General features: G+C 41.4%; 1 protein-coding gene across 1 annotated transcript in view; it reads right to left on the bottom strand.

Moving 5' to 3' along the window:
- LOC124721143 (patched domain-containing protein 3-like) overlaps positions 1 to 22,666 on the bottom strand; it is a 631,834-nt gene that overhangs the window by 251,110 nt on the left and 358,058 nt on the right. Inside the window, exons 4-5 of the mRNA XM_047245962.1 lie at positions 16,227 to 16,433; positions 9,080 to 9,197 (exon numbers count right to left, since the gene is read on the bottom strand). Coding sequence (XP_047101918.1) covers positions 9,080 to 9,197; positions 16,227 to 16,433 — 325 coding nt within the window. The remainder of the gene's footprint in view (positions 1 to 9,079; positions 9,198 to 16,226; positions 16,434 to 22,666) is intronic.

The raw sequence follows: 22,666 nt of genomic DNA, 5'->3' as shown, positions 1-22,666 counted from the left end.
TGAAACCTCACTTGCACTTGTCTCAGAAATATTGAAAGCTGTGGATTAAGGTAGTCAGGTACATGCAGGATTTCTCAATTTCCAAAAAAGCATTTGACTCAACAGCACATCTACACTTATTATCAAAAGTACAGTTGTATGGGGTATGAAGCGAGATTTGTGACAGGATTTAGGAGTTCTTTGTAGAGAGGATGAAGCATATTTTCATGGATGGAGTGTCATTGACAGATGTAGAAACAACTTTGTATGTATCAAAGGAAGTATGTTGCATCCCTTGCTTTTCATATTGCATGTTAATAAACTCACAGACAATATTAATAGTAACATAAGACTTTTTGCAGTTGATGAAATAATCTATAATGAAGTACTGGCTGAAGGAAACTGCACAAATATTCTGTCAGATCTTGATGAGATTTCAAAGTGGTGTAAAGACTGGCAACTTGCTTTAAATGGCCAGAAATGTAAAACTATACACTTTACAAAATGAAAATATGCAGTATCCTATGACTATAATATCAATGAGTCACAAGTTGAATTGGTCAATTCATACAAATACTTGGGTTTAGCAGTTTTTGAGGATATTAAATGGAACAATCCCACAGTCTAAGTCACAGATAAAGCAGGTGGCAGACTGTTGTTCATTGGTAGAATAGTACTGAAATGCAATCAATCTACAAAGGAGACTGCATGCAAAACACTAGTGTGACCTATCCCACAATATTGCTGAAATGTGTGGAACTTGTACTAAATATGGATAACAAGGGGTACTGAATGTGTACAAAGAAGGGCATCCATGGAAGAATGTCACAAAGATACTGAAAGAACTGAACTGGCAGATGCTATGATATTGACATAAATGATCCAAACCTGCTTAGAAAGTTTCTTGATCCAACTTTAAGTGATGAATCTAGAAATACATTACAAGCCCTATGTATTGCTCTTATACAGGTCACAAGGACAAGATTAGACTAATTACAGCAGGCAATGAGGCATTTAAGCAACCATTCTGCTGCAATCCGTACATGAATGGAATAGGAAAAAGCCCTAATAACTGTGAGGGTGTGCCAATGAGTAATGCCTATGAATCTTTTATTCTGTTCTCAATATCAGTTGAGGTATTACATGTCATGCATATTACTCGGCAAACTTTTCCGCTTCGCAGATGGAAGTTGCAACCCACTGTCACTAGAGGGTTCTGAATTGTAGCAGGTAACATTGCAGTGTGTAAGATGACTATGTCAGTGGATAAAAACAGCATGCTGTAATCCCTCAACAAACTGAAAGCACAAATCTGAAGAGTTTATACACACATGGAGCATCCTCTCCTTCAGCACGACAATGCAAGATCACACATGAGTGCTGTGATATATGCGACAATCTGACACCTTGGGTTCACTGTCATCAATCACTCTCCATACAGTTCACACTTGGTCCCATCTGATTTTTGCCTGTTTCCAAAATTTAAGAACACCTTCAAGGACTTCACTTTGATAATGATGACACAGTGCAAGCTGAGGTGAGGTTGTGGCTCCATCAACAAAGTCAGACATCCTACAGTTACAGTATCAAAAAACTGTATCAAAAAACAGTATCAAAAAATGTTCATAGGACATTTTTGCTCCATTTCCAGTCAGGAATCTGTCCTGCAGTTTGTTGGTTTTATTAATGTCCATCCTGTGCATGAGAACAAGTTATTTTTTGAGAGATTAGTCCACCAGGTACATTATAAGTTTCAACCAAACACCTGTGGACTTATGATGAAAAAACAAATATTTCCCATCAAACCTCATCATGCAGAAGTTCTTTACATTGTGCTTAGGGCCTCTGACACACTGGTTTTTTCAATGGAAAATTCTGATGAAAATGAGAATAAAGTAATCATCATTGTGTGGTGGACATATATTGAAGAAGGCTGTTAATGTTCTCAGCTATCAGACTTGGTCCTTCATCAGACATAGATAATACACACACATTCACACGTGCATAAAACACACACACATGGCCACTGTCATCTCAGCATGCTAATGTCAAACTGTAACTGTTTCTGAGGGAGCAACAATCTTTACTCTGATGGGCAGTGAGAATACGGAGGTGGTCTGGGGAGGGGGAAGGATTGCACGGTAAGAGTGGGGGAAAATGCTAGTGCTGTCTGTGGAAGCAAGGAGGGATGTGGCAGGGATAGGACAGTGGTCTGCCAGGTGCAGAATCATGGTGGAGGGGTGAGAGGGTGTTTCAAAGGTGAGAGGAGAGAATTAGAGAAGAGGAAAGGATTATGATGCAGTTGCACTGGTGTGATAGAAGGTATTTGTAGGGCTGGAGTGGGAGCAAGGAATGGGACACGCAAGTGGAGGACAAGGACTAGCAAAGGTGCAGATGCACACCAAGCTCTAACTCTTACGGAATCGGCGACAGGCAGCGAGTAATGAGACTAATGAGCGGAGGAACTACATTAGTAGTGTGTGGTATAAGTTGAGAATTTCAGTCTGACAGGAGGTGTGCTAAGGTAGACCACGCAGTTGTGGTGGCCACTGTGTCCAGATGGTGTTGGGGTCAACACATCTGCCTATTGAGCAGGAGAACTGGGTTCAAGCCCCAGTGCAGCACAAATTTTCAACTTTCCTGATTGATATAAATCAATGCCCACTGGCAGTTAATGTCTTTAATCCCTTTGTATCTTAGCAAAGGTTTAGTATGGGGGAGGGGGGGGGGTGTTATCAGAACAATGGTTAGTGTCGAGGGAAGAATACATATGGCATAGGCTTTGAAACAGTTGTTTTCCATTGTTGCTACTCCAGCCTGGATTTTTCACTGTTTGTAATTACCAGTACATAATTTGTAATCTCTTCATTCCCTTGGTTTCAATTTTCTAAATGTTTCAATTTTCATTGTCAGCATTTTAATTTGTCACATACAAAGATATTATGCACACTGAAACATCAGAACATACAACATAGAAGAGTGTAACAAAAGCAGACTAGTGTCAAACAAAACATAAGAACAGGAAACCACTTCCAAAATCTGATGCCTAAAACTTAAAGGTTTACCTAGATATTTTCAAGGAGTTAACAAATCCTACCACACCTTCCCCTGACATTCATATTCATGACCAAGATATCAGAGGGGACAGACAGAGACAAGTGAACAAAAACTTTTCTGTGTTGTTCAACGTTTTCCTGATGTAATTACTGCTTAAACTCATGGTTTTCAACCGTTTTGAGTTCATGGCTCTCCCGACAAACTGTGTTGTTTCTGTGGCTCCCCTGAAGAATATGTTGAAAGAACTGAAATATTTAATTTAAAAAAGTTATGAATACAATACTACTCATCTCAATGCGACATTTGACCTCGCTTCTTGTTACACAAATTGTCAAGGGCTGGTACCAAACTAGGTACAGCACCCAGATATCCTTCTCCACGCAAAGTCTTGATCTATACTTGATTTTAATGATAGACACAGCCAAAAACCCACTCTTAAAATGATAGGGTGTTGCAGAAGGATTAATACCCCAGTGCTTTCTTGCTCAAGATTGAAAACTCTTTCCTTACCAAATAGCAATATGTTGGCAATCTCGTTGATGAAAACTTCACTAGTGAAGAATCTAATGAAAGTTCTATCAACTATAGACCTATATCTCTAACGTCGATTCATTGTAGAATTTTGGAACATGTATTATGTTTGAGTATAATAACTTTTCTGGAGACTAGAAAGCTTCTATGTAGGAATCAGCATGGGTTTCGAAAAAGACGATCATGTGAAACCCAGCTCGCGCTATTCGTCCACGAGACTCAGAGGGCCATAGACACGGGTAACCAGGTAGATGTTGTGTTTCTTGACTTCTGCAAGGTGTTTGATACAGTTCCCCACAGTCGTTTAATGAAAAAGGAAGAGCATAAGGACTATCAGACCAATTGTGTGATTGGATTGAAGAGTTACTAGATAACAGAATGCAGCATGTCATTCTCAATGGAGAGAAGTCTTCCGAAGTAAGAGTGATTTCAGGTGTGCCGCAGGGGAGTGCCATAGGACCATTGCTGTTCACAATATACATAAATGACCTTGTGGATAACATCGGAAGTTCACTGAGGCTTTTTGCGGATGATGCTGTAGTATATCGAGAGGTTGTAACAATGGAAAATTGTACTGAAATGCAGGAGGATCTGCAACGAATTGATGCATGGTGCAGGGAATGGCAATTGAATCTCAATGTAGACAAGTGTAATGTGCTGCGAATACATAGAAAGAAAGATCCTTTATCATTTAGCTACAATATAGCAGGTCAGCAACTGGAAGCAATTAATTCCATAAATTATCTGGGAGTAGACATTAGGAGTGATTTGAAATGGAATGATCATATAAAGTTGATCGTTGATAAAGCAGATGCCAGACTGAGATTCATTGGAAGAATTCTAAGGAAATGCAATCCGAAAACAAAGGAAGTAGGTTACGGGACACTTGTTCACCCACTGCTTGAATATTGCTCACCAGTGTGGGATACGTATCAGATAGGGTTGATAGAAGATATAGAGAAGATCCAACGGAGAGCAGTGCCCTTTGTTACAGGATCATTCAGTAATCGCGAAAGCACTACGGAGATGATAGATAAACTCCAGTGGAAGACACTGCAGGAGAGACGCTCAGTAGTTCGGTACGGGCTTTTCTTGAAGTTTTGAGAACATACCTTCACCGAGGAGTCAAGCAATATATTGCTCCCTCCTACATATATCTCACGAAGAGACCATGAGGATAAAATCAGACAGATTTCGATGAACAATACGAGACTGGAATAGAAGGGAGAACCGATAGAGGGACTCAAAGTACCCTCCGCCACACACTGTCAGGTGGCTTGCGGAGTATAGGTGTAGATGTAGATGTAGAACTCTTCCTCTTCTGTAATACTGAACACACAGGAGAACCATTACAGAAGGGATTTTGAACTCACTGAAACCTATCACAGTTTTCAGGAAAGTACTTTTCAAAATGTACATAAAGTGCAGATAAATGTCCTTCAATTACAGTACAGAAAAAATATCTGCAGCAAGGCCTATCTCACTGTCATTTACAAAATGCTGCAAACATGGAAAGTAGTTCATTTCTTCTCCATCATTCATTTTTCTCTTTCAAAGAAACACCTTTTTTGAAAGCCAAAACTTCATGAAGCAGCTGAATGAAATGAGTTTCACTTCCTTGCAGAGATTTATTCAGTGAGTTTAACTTCTCATATATGTCACTTAGGTATCTGACCTTTAATAAAAAGTCTGTGTCTAGAAAGCGCTTCGCACTGATATGATTTTCTTCTTCCAGGCAAGATCAAACTTCTTGTCTAAATTAAAAAAAAGTATGGTAATACTTTTCCCCTGAAAATCCAATGAGTGGTGCTAAAAAAATAAAAAATAAAAAAGATATGTATGTTCAGCCTCCATATCATGAAACATTTGTCTAAAAAATCAGCTTTCTGAGGACAAATTTTAAAAAATTTCACCACTTTTATGACATGCTTCAGGTCATCACTCAGATGTTGTGGAGCAAGTGCATCTCTATGGATAATCCAATGGTTAGCAAATGGTTATTTTTGTTCTTTCATTTGACTCTGTTTTCTAGAAAAATATTCTGTTGGTTTGACCATGTCATTCTTCTGAACACTTTCTAAATGATCCTTTAATTTGCTAGGTAGCATACATTCAAACCAAAATCTAAGTAGCTATTGTCATATTTTACACACTTGCATTCCCTACCTTAATTACTACTTTCCTTGTTGTCTGCAGTAAGTTCTTGCTCCTAACTTCCACTTAACAAATTTAAAAATGTTTTATAGTTTATTGCCTTTATCAAATTTATAACAAAGTCACAATGTAATAAAAACTGGTTGAAAAAACAGCCCCCACTGTTGGTGGCAACACATGATAGTTCAGCTTGAAGGTTATTGCCACTTATGCAGGTTGGCCAACAGCTAAAGTAGAATTCCTCTGAGGCCACTCAGGCTGAAACCAGAAATGAAATTTCCCCCAACTGTCTTCTTTGCGACTAACTACAAAATAAATCCGTGGCACCCCAGGTGGTCATTCACGGTGCACTAGGGTGCGGTGGCCCACAGGTTGAATACTACTGGCTTAAACAGTTCATCAACATTAACATCTGTGACTTTTATAGTAAAGGTGTAATATTTATTCTATGCTGCTGCTTCAACTTCAAGTTCCACTCTCAGTTCAGAGGTATTGTCATAGTTCAGTTTATATGACACCTGACAAAAAATGTAGGTACTCAGAAGAGGGGAGGGGCTGTAATTTCATCACAGGACAAGCTGACATTCTGAGCATCTGCCACAGAAATTAACTGCAGATCTTGCACTGTGTGACAGGGGAAGTCAAACAACATGTTTCAGATCCCAGCATATGCATCCAGGCAAATTGTCAGTGCCTTAATTATTTGCTCTTTGACCAGTGATGGCCCAGTCTTGTATCAAGGCAATGGTTGACAATAGCAGATTTTCCTGGCTGATCTACACTCATGTGACATCAACACGCATTACATCTATTTTAACCATGTGACACATCTGGCTGATATATTACTCCTCACAGTGATTCTTGTATATGTCTTGTATATTCAGGGCCACCTTAAGGAGACATGATCTTTTACAGTATCCAGTACTACATGCACTCAATGCAGAGGAAACAAATTTGATTTAGGATTTCTTGAAAAATCTGATAGTTCTGAATAAGACAACACAAACAAAGGAAAGAAAACTATCATAGCTAGGTTTCACATATCTCTTGGTAGGTCACAACTTTTAATGCATGCAGGTCAAAACAAATAGTGGATCTGTTCGGCATAAACATACAAGGGTGTAGAGCAGCCACTGCATAGTGCATGACTAAAGGCACATGATACCAGTATTATCAGATTTCTTTCCTAATCCATTCACATACTGAGTAAGGAAAAAATGACTGAGTGCCTCTGTACATGTTGTAACTTCACTTACATTTTTCTCATTATCTCTGTGTGAGATATATGTTGGTGACAGCATAATGGTCACACAATCATCTCTGAATACAGATTCTTTAAATTTATGCAACAAGCTTTAATGAAATTTATGTTGTCTTTCTTCCAAGGAGCTCTACTGACCAGCTCAGGATCTAATACAGTTTTTAGTCCTTAAACGGTTGTCTGTAGTGCAATTCTGCAATGAGTTGGGTGATGACATCTGGTAGCTCAGAAATACAAGCCAAAATGTGTTGGCTTATAATACATTCTGCCACACAAGAACCTATTTTGTGATTTTTTTATGAATCATGATATCCACAAAAGATGGGTTTCCATTTTATTAATTTCAATAGCAAAAGAAATGTTAGTATGGAGACTGTTTAGATTTTCTAAGAATGACTCTGCTGTTATGGTCCCATGCGGTCAGACCATAAATATATTGGTTTTTTTATCTCAAAAAGGAGTGGATTTCAGAATTATTGATTGAAGTACTTTCACCTTGCAGTCTTCCATGAAACATGGGGCAAAGAGCTACCTGTAGCAACAGCATCAGTTTGTTCAAAATATTGGATGTTGAATGAAAAGTAAATCAAGGCAAGCATTTGTTTGTAGAATATGTGAGCTCAGCTGATATTGTGTTCCCATTAGGCTACCAGAGGGCTGGAAAGTGAAGCCACGTGTTTTATTGTGTAGTATTTCAGATGTACAATATTGTTATAATGGGGTAAAGTGAAATTCCTTGTATATCTATCTTTGGTAGACCATAAAGTCTCAGTGGGACAGTTACTTGTACCATTAGCCTCTATGTAAGATAGTCTGGAAGACTGCTGCAACTATATGTGATTATATCTATAACCTCTTCCCTTTTGGAATCTGATTGCTATTGTTATGTATGAATATTGCTAGACCTTCTTTGCTGATTTTCCCCTTGTAATTTCACCACATCATTGAAGCTGAAAGACATATAGAAAAAATTCTTATGGTAGGTTGCCTTCTAAGAGAAATTTACAGTTCTAGTGCCATTGCTAAATTTTGGGTGTTACTGAATTAAATGCCACTCCACTGCAGCTGTATGTGAGGCAAGCAGGATAATATAGAGGCACTGACATGTGATTTCACAAGTGAGCCTGTTTGTACACAGAAAGTAGCTGGGCCAAGCTGCACAATCATGGTGACATTCCAGAAAGGTCATGAAACTACAGGCCAACCTGTGGAGTATTTCCACAATGCTGAGACACAGATGTGTTGGTTTCTATGTGCCAGAAAGCAATGGAACAGCACAGAAAGGTGTGCTATTAATGGCTATAAATACCATCTGTTTCTAGCACAGTTATGCACAGTCTGGCAGCACCCTCCATGACATCGGGCTCACGAAAGTGTCCATCACGCCCTGTGCCAGCCAGCAGTCAATGCTGGTCTGGGCAGCCAGTTCCACCAGACCAGCTCACAGTTCTAAATGCACACCCTTGGACTTGGAACAACATAATGGATGAGCTGTCCATCAGGCTCCAAGGCAGCACTGAAATTCTGCCTCAGAGGGCAGCAGTTCACAGCCAGGATCAAATTGCTGCCATACTTCTGCACCAGGGTGAGCTTCTAACCCAGCAGTAGTGACCACCTGCAAGAATTCAGTGGACATACATGCTATTGCCACTGTTCACTCTGGACCACATTGTGCAAACTTGGGCATGCCCTGCCGAGTGAGGTACACAGTGTTAGCAAAGCAGGACATAGATGTCAAATGGCCATCCCACTGCTGGGACCTTTCAATGTCACTGGCATTGCCAGTGGACCATGTGCCTGTAGAGGGTAAATGCAAAGGCATTGCAGCACTTTGGCATTGTAATGCAAGACTAAAAAAATATGTTATACCTTGCAGTGGAGTTTTCCTAGCCACTTCTGATCATCTCCATTGCCTCCACAACCTGCCACTCCACCACTTCTACACCATAGCATCCCCACTCACCCCAGGTCATTATATTGTTGGGTTTATATATTACTAATGGCTTGGTGTTGACATTTAGTCTGTGAAATAAAATCTGATATAACAAAGGAACATTGATTAATGGTTCATCTAACAACACTTTTAGGTCACAGTACCTTGTCAAGCATCCAAATGATGATAGTTGCTCTGGCTCCCAATACTTCAGTCTTGTTAAGATTCCACTCCACTCCAGCTAAGAGAGAAGTGATGTCATCCAGTATACTCACATCAGAACTGGAAATAAATAATAACCATTGTTATAATACAGGAAGATGTGAACTAATTTTAAATTACATATCCAAAGACCCATCATGACACTGCTAGTATAATGCAATTATTTAAAAAAGTAGAAAAGCAAATTTTGATTACTCAGTAATGTGCAAAGTCTATAAAAAGGTTTTTGTACTTTAATATATTCTCCCCTGCTTTTTTCATGTGGTTCTCCTCAACTCAACAAGCCACCATCCTGAATGCTAACCTCCACCTCATTGATGGTACCACAAGTACGTACAAATCACAACAATATTTCCATTTCACCAGCAGCCACCCCTTGCACACCAAAAAGTCCATCCCATACAAGTTGATTGCTATCAATGTCATGTCTGCATCAGTTTGTAGTCCCCTTTCCAGTATGATGAAGGTCTTGCTAAGGCCTTTTCTGACCATCCCTAGCTTCCACACTTTGTTAAGAAATGGATCTCTTATGCCTTCCAACACCCCTTGTGCATCTGCCGATTAGCCATGAGTAACTTGTTTTCAGGTATCCTCAAGGAGGAGGCATGCAAGAGGGGACACCTGCCCCCTCCTGGAATCCAGGAAATAGCTGTTTTTTCATTACAGAATTCTGTCACTGATTGCTGTGACTCCATCAATCTGGAAATTTAATGTTGACAAGCAGGACTTTAGCAATCACTATATATCTTGCATTTTCACTTGTTGGAAGGCTTTTCATGGGAAATGGAGTCATAAAACTATGAATTTTGCAGTCATAATGGCACAGTTGCACAATAATGTGACAAACTTCAGTGGATCACCTTGGTTCAATCCTAGGCTGTTAAAAGTGGAGCCTACCAGCCAATTTGAGGGTGATTTTAGAAGGTTTCGCATATAAGTCTCATTGTATACTGCCCCTGATTTAACTTCATCCAACCAACACAAAAAAAACTCAGCTTTCAAAACACTTTTTTTTTCAGTTTAAGTTACACAAGTCAACATTAAAAGAATAAAAAGCATTAAGATTATGATGAAAAAGGGATGTTTGCATATACAGTGCCTGACAAAAAAGTGAAGCACCCAGAAGGTGAAAGGGAAACAAAATAAAACTTCATGGGTTGGGAGGCTATGTGAGATTACTTAAGTGATCACAAAATGGAAGTTAACCTAAAGGCAGAAACACTGCGTCATCATCAGATACACACACAAAAGGTACAGAGCTTTACTTTGCTAGCTTTCAGAATGGAATTTCTTTCTCAAGTTGTAGGAGAAACATGCATACAAACACAAAGACACACACACACACACACACACACACACACACACACACACACACATATGCACATGGTTCTCTCCTTACATTGTGCTCATTCGACTGTCAGCTCTTTCCTAGCCCACGGTGAGCATATTGGAGTGAGGTGGGGGTGCTGTGTGGGCTGGGTTGTGTAAAGACACACCACACACACACACACACACACACACACACACAGACAGACAAACAGACAAACAAACAAACAAAAAACACACTATATGGGGGGGGGGGGGGGGGCAGAGCGAGCTACCTTGGGTTTAGGCCAGGGAGGTTTCTTGGTAGTTGTGTGCTGCTACCTCATGCCCTAGTCTGTGAAATCAAGTGCACAGCTGTCTGCCACGTGCCCCCTCTACCTGCATCCCTACTTAGCCCACGGACAGCTCCCCAGTCTCACACGAGCCGCTAGACACTTCCCCCCAACACCCTCCCTGCCTTCTGCTTCACTCCATGCCACACCCCACCCCACACTGCTCCCCAATCTCAACCCAGTACACTCACCATGGACCAGAAAAGAGCTGACAGTCTAATGAGCACAATGTAGGGAGACAAGCATATGTGATAGGCTGTGTGTGTGTGTGTGTGTGTGTGTGTGTGTGTGTGTGTAGGCACACACGCATGTGCGCACGTGGTGTGTGTGTGTGTGTGTGTGTGTGTGTGTGTGTGTGTGTGTGTGTGTGTGTGTGTAGGCACACACGCATGTGCGCACGTGCATGTATTTCCTACAGCTTGACAAAGGAATTCCACTCCAAAAGCTAGCAAAGTAAAGCTCTGTACCTTTTGTGTGTGTATCTGTTGACGACACAGCACTTCTGCCTTTAGGTGAGCCTTCTCCTTTACTCCTAAATAATTTGTTATTCTCAACCAGAACTTACAGTTAAATTTACAAAATACTTGGCAGTATGAACCCACTTATCAATATGATGCTGCACCCCTTCTGGCCTAGATGTATGCACTGATTTGGTTGGGAAGGGTGTCAAAAAGCCACTTATCATCTCCTGAGGCAAGCTGTCCCACTGTTGTAACTGGTCTTTGTCATTCTGGGTACTGGCACTGTAATGGAGTTGATGTCCAAGCTGGTCCCACATATGTTCTATTAGGAACAAAGACAGTGATCCCATTGGCCACAGGAGTACCTCAACAACTAGCATACAGCTCACAGAGAGACATTTCATGTATAGGATGTGCATTGTCCTATGGAAAAATGATTCCATGATCATGTCACATGAGAGGCAACACATGAGGATGCAGAATGTCTGTAACATACTGTTGTGCTATCAGTGTCCACTCAATCACTACCAACTGTAACCTGAAGCCATATCTCATGACTCCCCACACCGTGAGGTCAATAGTAACACTGCTGTGCATCCAAAGCAATGGAAGAATGGGATCTCTCCCCAGGTCGCTGTCATACTTGCTAACAATGGTCATCTGAGGTAGTGTAGAACCATTATCATCACTGAAAACAATGCAACACTATTCATCAGCAGACCATGCTTCCCAGTCATGGCACCATTCCAAACACAGCCATTTGTGTTGCAATGTTATTGGCAGCCTACCCATGGGAACACAATCTCATATTCCAGCTGCTGCTAGTCTCTGACCAGTAGTGCAGGATGACACAGAATGTTCCAGGTTCTCAGATGACAGGAGCTGATGTGAAGGAGCAGCAATGTGCTTGGGGCACAATTGGTGACCTTCCCTTGTGGTGATCAGATGCAGTCGACTAAAACTTTAACAATGGGTATACCCATGCTCCTATGCATTCCAACATCTGCCCACTGGCAGATCTGAATGCCCAATGAATCTGAATACTGGATGATTTGACCAGCTGGCCACATTGGGACCCACAAAGAGGCACCTTTCTAACGCTGTCACGTGCTGATAATGGTGCCTCACAAGAGTATGCCGCATCTCTGTGTGCTTCACAGTGATCACCCAACATCTGATATTTTTCATGACATCATATAACCTACCAGGCCTGGTATCAACACCAAACTCAAATAACACTAACACAATCTGGTGGCAATTCTATCTATCACAGAGAATTACAACTACAATCATTTACGTACCCACCAATAGTGTATGAAGTTACACTGACATCCAACCATGTCTTCAGGGTGCTTCACTTTTTTTGTTGGGTAATGTATTATTGAAATATGCTTAACTATATACTTACATACAGGGTTTGGAACTTTAATAGTGGAAACTATTTACTTACAGCTCGCACAAAATAGATACGTGTTTCAAAGTTTTACTGACCTTCAAAGTAGTCACCAGCATTGTGTATAACCTGCCGTCAATGATGTGTAAGTTGTAGGATACTCTTAGCAGTGCCAGTGGTGTTGACAGTTCAAGCAGCACGGTCTATTGCCCGACGAAATTGTAGCAGTTCTGAAGTGAATGCCATGAAGTGTTTCCTTCAGTTTTGAAATTGAGTTGAACTCGCAAGGGCTTAAGTTAGGGGAGTGCAGTAGGTGGTATAGCACTAAGCAGTCCCATCAGTCAAACAAACCAGTAACAGCTTGCACTGTATGTGCTTGAGCATTGTCATGCAAAATGATGGCCAGGTCCAGCAGAAAGTGTCATCACATCTGCCTCTAAGCTGGTCGTAGGTTGTGTTCCAAAAATGAACAGCATAGAGATAGAAGTGATAACACTTTCTGCTGGACCTGACCAATATTTTGCAGGACAATGCTCAAGCACATACAGTGCAAGCTGTTACTGATTTGTTCGGCTGATGGGGCTGCTAAGTGCTATACCACCTACTGCACTCCCCTGACTTAAGCCCTCGTAAGGTCAACTCGATTTCTAAACTGAAGGAAACACTTCACGTCATTTGCTTCAGAACTGCTACAAATTCGTCAGGCAATAGACTGCGCCACTCAAACTGTCAACACTACTGGCACTGCTAAGAGTATCCTATGACTTCCACACTGCTGGCAATAGGTTATACACAATGCTGGTGACTACTTTGAAGGTCAGTAGAACTTTGAAACACGTATCTATTTTTTATGAGCGGTAAACAAATAGTTGCCACTATTAAAGTTATATATATATATATATATATATATATATATATATATATATATATATATATAGAGAGAGAGAGAGAGAGAGAGAGAGAGAGAGAGAGAGAGAGAGAGAGAGGGAAACATTCCACGTGGGAAAAATTTATCAAAAAACAAAGATGATGTGACTTACCAAACGAAAGTGCTGGCAGGTCGAAAGACACACAAACAAACACAAACATACACACAAAATTCAAGCTTTCACAACAAACTGTGCCTCATCAGGAAAGAGGGAAGGAGAGGGAAAGACGAAAGGATGTGGGTTTTAAGGGAGAGGGTAAGGAGTCATTCCAATCCCGGGAGCGGAAAGACTTACCTTAGGGGGGAAAAAAGGACGGGTATACACTCGCACACACACACAGTGGATGGATATGTGTGTATGTTTGTGTTTGTTTGTGTGTCTTTCGACCTGCCAGCGCTTTCGTTTGGTAAGTCACATCATCTTTGTTTTTTGATATATGTGTGTGTGTGTGTGTGTGTGTGTGTGTGTGTGTGTACACACTTCTATGAGCAGAACATATTTACAACCTCAGTGAATGACTATAGAGGGTGTCTGAGAAGGAATGGTCTCTTTAAAGGGATACAACAGGAGCAATCTTTTCAAGCAAAAAAGTCTAGTAAACATAGGCTCTGAAATACATAACCTAACCCTCAAATGGGTGCACCAGTTTTCATAACACCAGCAGGTGCATGACGTATTTTGTACACATGTAAAGATTAACCACCTTTACGTTATAAAGGTAAACAAGTATGAGCAAAATCACAAATTAATCTTAGTTTAATTGAACAACTATAAAATAAACTTATAACATAGGAGCTAAATCATTGTTTAATTAAACAATAATAAAATAAATTTTCATTGTATCACTTTGTTGTCATGTACATGTGTCACTTCACAGTAATGAGCCCATTGAATTTATCAATCAGAAGAATTTTTATAAATGCCCAGTATGAAGATGCCACTTTAAAATGTATTTTTGTAAAATTTATAATGTAAAATGTACTGATAGAGCATATTGCATGTGCTGGGGCTTAATGACTAACAAAAAATCAAAATTTTTGGATATGCTTAAAATGTTTTGCGATTTCTAATAGAGAATACTACATCAACATTGCATTGGATCCCTGCCAAACATTTATCCGATTACTAATTACCTTGTAGACAACCACCTCATTGTGAGATTGTGCTGCTAGCTCGAAATTGGGATCATTTTCTTGCATCATTTATAAATTTTTCTCACCTAGCTCACTGTTTATTTTAAATTACTGCTGATCACTTGGATGTATGCAACACGACTTATCACTATGTCAGATGAAGCAATGATGAAGGAATAAGTACTGGCTTGCAATTTTAAAGTAGCAGTGGACCAATAAAAGAGTAACTTATTTGTGGTTGGTGTACTTTATACACAGACATGCTCACTCGAGGTTTAAGAGCTATGAGCACTTGTTCATCTTTGCTACTGTGAAACACATCTCTTCTATTGAATAAGTGTGCATAGCTCTTAAGATATATAGCTTAGAGCCAATGTTTACTAGACTTTTTCACTTTGAGTGATCATTCCTGTCATATCCCTGAATATTGACCATTCCACCTGGGACAGGCTATAAAATATTACAGACTCGTGTCCCCTCTTGAATAAATTTTTGTGCATATCCATGATACTATTCATTACTTAATACCACTCAGGACCAGAGCAACTGAACAACATTCCCTGCCAGGGCCTCAGCTACCTTGTGTCTTACCCTGAAACTCTCCTACTATCCTTTCCATCTTTCATCCGGTGGCATACCCTTACTCAATAAACATGTACAATATACTCCTGCTCCAAATCCTGACTCTAAGGATCATGTCTCTATGGAAGACCCTGCTGCAAGGACTGTTCCATACATCAATCCATCCTTTCCTATTCCAGCCTAATCATAAGTGTTTAATATGCCATCAGAAGAACAGTCACTTTTGAAAGTGGACACATCATTTGTCAATTTCCATTTAATTACTGTGCAACATTCTACATGGATATAACCACAAAAAAATGATGTAGCTGAATGAATGGCTATTATCAAACTGTGACCAGAGGCCAACTGCTGGCCAGAGTGGCCGAGCAGTTCTAGGTGCTACAGTCTGGAACCGCACGACCGCTACGGTCGCAGGTTCGAATCCTGCCTCGGGCATGGATGTGTGTGATGTCCTTAGGTTAGTTAGGTTTAAGTAGTTCTAAGTTCTAGGGGACTTACGACCTCAGCAGTTGAGTCCCATAGTGCTCAGAGCCAGAGGCCAACCGAAACATTAAGTGTCTGGCTTCAAATGCTGGCTGAAAACCTCCATCATCCAGATATCACCCCCCCCTTTTAATGCTCACCCCTCCAATATGAAATTCTCTGAAGTTTCCAGGTGGTGACTATCTGTGCAACACATCCTTTGTTCCCATAGTGCCTGTGTGTGTGTGTGTGTGTGTGTGTGTGTGTGTGTGTGTGTGTGTGTGTGTGTGTGAGAGAGAGAGAGAGAGAGAGAGAGACCTACGATCATGATACATGCTGCTTTCAACATACCATTTGTCAGTTCACTGACTTTATTTTTAATTGTGACAAATTGCATATGTAAATTAATTGATGTAGTATGGGTTTTCTTATTTGAATAAATATCTGTGTAACTGTGATAGGACCTACCTGGCCATTAATGCAGTGGAAACTTTTTTATTAATCATTTCCTGAGTCTCATTTACCAGATTTTCTTTGACAATTCCATTAACAGTCCACAATTTGAGTATGCTCTGATACAAACATTCATTAGGTATTGGTATACTGTCAATGTCTATAAAGTCAGAAAAGGCACTCAAGTCAATACCCTCTGTTCCTTCAAACCACGTATTATACCTGAAAAAGACAACAGCTTCAGAAATCACACCATCATCTGTATACAATTAACAATAAAACATTTACATAAATAGCCGGCCATTGTGGCCGAGCGGTTCTAGGCGCTTCAGTCTGGAACCGCGTGACTGCTACGGTCGCAGGTTCGAATCCTGCCTCGGGCATGGATGTGTGTGATGTCCTTAGGTTAGTTAGGTTTAAGTAGTTCTAAGTTCTAGGGGTCTGATGACCTCAGATGTTAAGTCCCATGGTGCTCAGAGCCATTTGAACCATTTGAGCCATTTACATAAATAAATAAAATAAATGTTGTATTTTACTTGTAAATGTTGAATTTAACCATGTACTACTCTCTAACTTACAAAACAAGAAACCTACTGGCGTGTAATGTACAGGACACTTTTTCTAAAAATTGAAATTAATTCTTATATGCAAAAATGACTAACATGAATTATAAGCTCCTGTAATATAATACCAAATAGCTATTAGCTCTCATTATGAAAGCACAAGGTAAATTATCAAGAAGTCATTGGAATGTAGATGTAGAATGTTGTGCCAACACCTTCCTAGTGGGCTTCACAACATGTGGGCAGACAGGCCAGCTTGCTGCCTGAAAAGTCTGATGTGTGGCATGGGAAAGTGGTGAGGTGACATGACGCAATCCAACAGCCTGTCAGAATGAAGTGCTGGACTTATCTCATGCCATGTTGGCTGGGTCCCTCTATGTGAATGGCAGTGGTGCCTTGTCAAAATAGGACTCCAGTGAACCAGTACAAATAATAGCCACTCTGGCCTAACAGTATGTGTCATCGACTGTTGCCTACAGTGAGATTGTCCCCAATGGCACCCTTGACCCAATCTCAGTCATCCAATCTGGCTGGGGCCTACTTTAGGCTGACATCAGCTAAGGATGCCTCCCACACCTGACCTCCTGCTAGACTACTGATGCTGCACTCTTTGCCAAGGTCACAGATTCGGAGCACCACACACCTCACCACTACACTGTCGCTTGGCACTACAGACCATGCCTGCCAGCACCTGTCACTGCCAGCTGGCACGTCCAGTGTGGGTGTCTGTGTTGCATCAGCACCACTAGGACATGGTTACAGCACTATGTCACTGCACAGTTGTGCTTTGCTGAATGGGGGAACTAATTCTGCCACTACATCCTGCCATGTGTTTCCCTGGGTAGACATTACTGCCCAGGCTCAATAATGGCGCCATGATGCCATCCACAGCAACTGAATGAATTTTGCTGGATAAGATATGTTGTTGATCAACTGCTCGTAACAGTCCACAACAGCCAAGGGATTGGTTCTTTCAATCTTCTGCCCAGACAACCATCCTGAAATTAGAGTGAGCAGGAGAGAAGAGAGAGAAGGTAAATACAGAACTGCAGAAGATGGCCAGTGATTATTTGGCAAAAAGTAAGATGAAACTGGATTCAGAGTAAATCAAATTGTATGTTGAATCACCTCCAGAAAGATTTGCATCTATTTTCTTAAATGTTGGTTTCTATCATTTCTGAAAATAACATTATACTATGACGCTTTCTAGCTGACATCTTGCTGAAGTCTTCCACTCATCTTCTTCCGGCTTCTTTCGTCTTTTTTTAGTTAATTTTTCTGTCCTTGTATCTCACTTCTGCCTATTTCACTTGCTTTATTAACACCAGCTGCATACAAATGCCCATCTCTAACGACCTCATTGTTGAGGGGATGTTAAACCCTAATCTTTCTTTTCCACATAACTGCATCTTGCAGAAGTTTGTTACCATTCCTTTTTACCTTGCCCACAACTGTGTTGTAAGATCAGTTACACCAGTGCACATTCACTACTCCCTCCAGCATAAACTGTACTCTGGGATGTTTCTCTAAAGTGATGCTGTCATTTACCACTCTTTAGCTGAGTGTCACATCAAAACCTTTCCCGAGGTTCCTGACACACTGTTCAACAGAAGCAGAAAACACACATCTGACTCAGTCATTGTCAGCTCTGGCATATTTAACGTATTCACTCTTTCCATTATACATTGATTCAAGACAAATCAAAACAAGACTTCAAATGTAAATCATTCACTACGTTTGGTGAAAACTATTGCATGGGAAATGTTGTGAGATGATGTGATTAGTCCTTATGAGCATTATTGCCTGTTACAGGCCTGCAGTGAGCAAAGAGAATATTGTCACTTAGAGGAAGGTGTAAGTAGATGAATGACGAACACTAACTTCACTTAACGAAGGTTTATTCAGCACTTGCACGAACAAGAGTGCGGAGCGAACTGCCTCCGACCAGAACAACATATGGTATAATTACGGCTACAGAACATTCCAGTACAATGAATCTTTCCATTTGTGGATACTTCTAGAATGTATTCGAACCGAATATATAAATTAAAATTTTTCAGTTCAGGTGAGTTATGAACTCACGACCCTCCATGCAACAATCTAGACTCATAGACACTACACTACAGCGACTACGCTACTCGGCTTCTTCTGCGACAGTGCTCCCTGCTTAAGAGAACAGCATCTCGCTGTTATGTCGTCCTATTCCGGGAATGAGTCATCGGTCCTGCATACTCCAACTCCCGATGACTGATGTTCGCCCTGGCGGTGATCTTCTTAGAACTTCCCTTGCCGCCACGCTCTTCGTTACCTTTCTGCTTCTTACCTGTCGCTGGACCTTCGAATTTACACTGGGTTGCAGGATCCTTATAGGGCTTCATTCGAAGGACGTGGACCGTATCTCTGTTCTTTCATCGTCTTGTGTCGGGGTCGAAATCTTCAACTTCTTAAGTAACATCAGGCAACTGTCTTACAACCTTATAAGATCCAAAGTAGTGCCTGAGGAGCTTCTCAGAGAGACCAACCTTCCGAACAGGAGTGAAGATCCAGACGAGGTCACCAGGCTGGTAGACAACAGGGCGGTGGCTCGCGTCATACCTTCGGCGATCGTTTTCTTAAGCCTGCAGCGTGCGGAGTCGAGCTAACTGCCGAGCTTCCTCTGCTCTGGTTAACACCTGGCTGATGTAGTCGTCGTACACGTCATCAGGATGTAACGGATACACAGTGTCTATCGTCGTAGTCACCTCACGCCCATGCACCAGGAAAAAGGGCGTAAATGCCATAGTGTCTTGTTTGGCGGTATTGTAAGCAAACGTCACGAAACGTAGCACCTCATCCCAGTTGCTCTGCTCAACATTGATGAACACTGATAGCATGTCGGCCAAGGTCTTATTAAGGCGTTCAGTAAGCCCATTAGTTTGCGGATGGTAGGCAGTCGTCATGTGATGAGTAATGTTGCACCGACGGTTTATCTCTGTCACAAGATTCGATTGAAAAAAACTTTTTCTCGATCTATAATTAACGACCTTGGGGCACCGTGTTTTAATACAATGTCTTCTACGATGAATTTGCCTACTTCGAATGCTTCGGCTGTTCTCGCGGCTTTTGTAATGACATAACACATCAGATAATCAGTGCAAACAATAATCCATCTATTGCCACTAGCAGACGTTGGAAATTGTCCGAGGAGGTTGCTGGAAAGGCGTTTCGGGTGGTGGAATTGGTATCAGTCGGTCAGGTGGTTTCTGAGGAACTGCCTTTCTCTTCTGGCACTCTCGACAGTGCGACACAGTATGACGGACACTCCTAAATAAACCTGGCCAGAAAAATCTCTTGTGGATCCTATCGTATGTCTTAATAAATCCTAAATGTCCAGCCTCAGTTGTGCCATGAAATTTCTGTAGAACATCTAAGCGCATGTATTTAGGAATCACTGGTTGCCACCTCTTTCCAAACGGATCAAAGTTTTTCTTGCAAAGTAATCAATTAACTGCCTTAAATTGTCCTTTCACACCCTCTGACCGATTTAGGGCAAGCATAATTTGAGACATCTTGGCATCCTTCTTTTGCTCAGCAGAGAGATCCTGGAGTGCAGCGAGACAGTCACTATCTTCATCAAAGTCTTGATGGTCTTGCACAGGGTTTCCTGAGAGACAGTCGGCATCTTGGTGTTTTCTTCCACTTTTGTGCACTATGGTAATGTCATACTCTTGAAGACATAGTGCCCACCTGGCGAGTCGTCCTGTTGAATCCTTGAGACCTGTCAACCGACAAAGTGAATGATGGCCTGTAACAACTGAATGGCCTTCCATAGAGATACTGTCGAAGTTTGCATATGGCCCAGATCACAGAAAGACATTCTCTTTCTGTAGTTGAGTAGTTTCTCTCGGCTTTTGTAAGTGTCCTAGAAGCATAGGCTTCTCTTTTCCATCCGAAATTTACACCAGAACAGCACCGATCCCATACCCACTGCATCTGTGTGTAGTTCTGTAGGTGCTCCCTCATCATACAAATCAAGTACAGGGTCAGTCGTCAGAGCTTTTCGCAGCACATCGAAAGAATCTTGTTGAGTACCACCCCAGATAAATTTAGCATCGGCTTTTAACAACTCTTGGAGTGGCCTGGCTTTGATACAAAAGCCTTTGATAAAATGACAGTAATAAGAACACAATCTGAGGAAGCTTCTCACGCTGTAATACTTTTAGGAATGGGAAATTCCGTTATAGTTCTCATCTTTTCTGGGTCTGGCCGCACACCTTCGTTTGACACAAGGTGCCCAAGTATTTTGATTTCTTTTGCTCCAAAGAGACACTTTCTTGGATTAAGTTTCAGTCCGTCTGGGTGAGACACTTAAGAACGGCCTTCAGTCTTTTTATATGTTCGTAAAATGTCTCTGAGAAGACTATAATGTCATCTAAATAACAAAGACACATCGTCCACTTCAGGTGCCTTAGAAGATTATCCATCATTCGTTCGAAAGTTGCTGGTGCATTACACAAACCAAACGGCATTACCTTAAACTCATACAGGCCCTCAGGGGTGATGAATGCAGTTTTCTCACGATCAGCCTCATCTACTTCGAACTGCCAGTATCTCGAGTACATGTCCATGGTTGAGAAAAACTTCGCCCCTTTCAGACAATGTAGTGTGTCGTCAATTCGTGGAAGAGGGTAAACGTCTTTTTAGTTATCTTATTAAGCTTCTTGTAATCAACACAAAAGCGCCAGCTGCCATCCTTCTTCCTGTCGAGAACCACTGGTGACGACCATGGGCTCTGCAAAGGCTGAATGACGTCATTCTTCATCATTTTCTCTACCTCGTCGCGAATTATTCGACATTCCTTTGCTGACACATGGTATGCTCTCTGGTTTATTGGCTGATGGTCTCCAGTGCTAATCCGGTGCTTCACCGTCGATTTCTCTAATTTGCTCTTCATCTGTGGATTGAAGCATTCAGAGAACTCTTGAAGAATGGCAAGTACCTTCTTCTGTTGTTCCTTAGTGAGATCTGGTGATAGTGGAGCTAGAAGATCTTGTCTCGTAGTGGTAGCGCTAATTTCACCCACACACTCGGCATGGGAGGTTTCTATGACGCTCAGGTGTTCTGCAATTAACGGCTCAGCGTTTGCTACGCACATGCGTCTTGGAAGGATCTGCGGTTCTCGGCGACTGTTAACTATGCACAATTCACCGAATCCGTTCTTAAACGAGACGCAGAGGCTGGGATGACCAAGTTATTCTTCAGTGGTATGCTTCTCTTACATTCCATTACAAGATCCATGGGTTGATGCATGGCATGACACAGCTTTCTAGCGCTGCCTGCAGGAATGATCACTTCATCCAGCACACATAGTCTCCACACGCTCGGATGACCATCTTCCTGTCCACAGGATCTCGTCTAGCATAATCTTCGAGCGACCACAATCTATAACTGCCTGAGAAGCTTTCAAAAAGTCCCATCCGAGAATGACGGCATGACTACACTCTTGTAAGACGATGAATTCTAAGGGCTGTGTATGGCCACTTATACCCACACGAATGACAAATCTTCCTGTATGTTTTACATATTTCTCATTAGCCACCTTCAGCAGAGATGTTTTGTTGTCGAAGAATACGGTTTTCTGCAACTGGTGAGTAATTCTCCGAAATGACTGAATATGATGCTCCAGAGTCCACAAGAGCTTGGGCTGGTCGGCCACCCATGAGGGTTTCGACGTAGTTTCCTATCATTTTTGTAGTGATCCACTGCGCAGGATTTTTCTCTTCAGTGGCCTCACCTCCAAGGAAGGTCGCGCCCTTTAGTTTTCCAGGTTGCAGCGGCTAGGTGATCGGCTGGAGCTTCTAAATGGTAATGGAGACCTTGATCGGCGTGTTGGAGAGCGTCCTCTCCAGTGGC

Source organism: Schistocerca piceifrons, chromosome X, assembly GCF_021461385.2.
Source record: "Schistocerca piceifrons isolate TAMUIC-IGC-003096 chromosome X, iqSchPice1.1, whole genome shotgun sequence".
Lineage (NCBI taxonomy): Eukaryota > Metazoa > Arthropoda > Insecta > Orthoptera > Acrididae > Schistocerca > Schistocerca piceifrons.
This window is presented reverse-complemented; position numbering and strand designations above follow the sequence as displayed.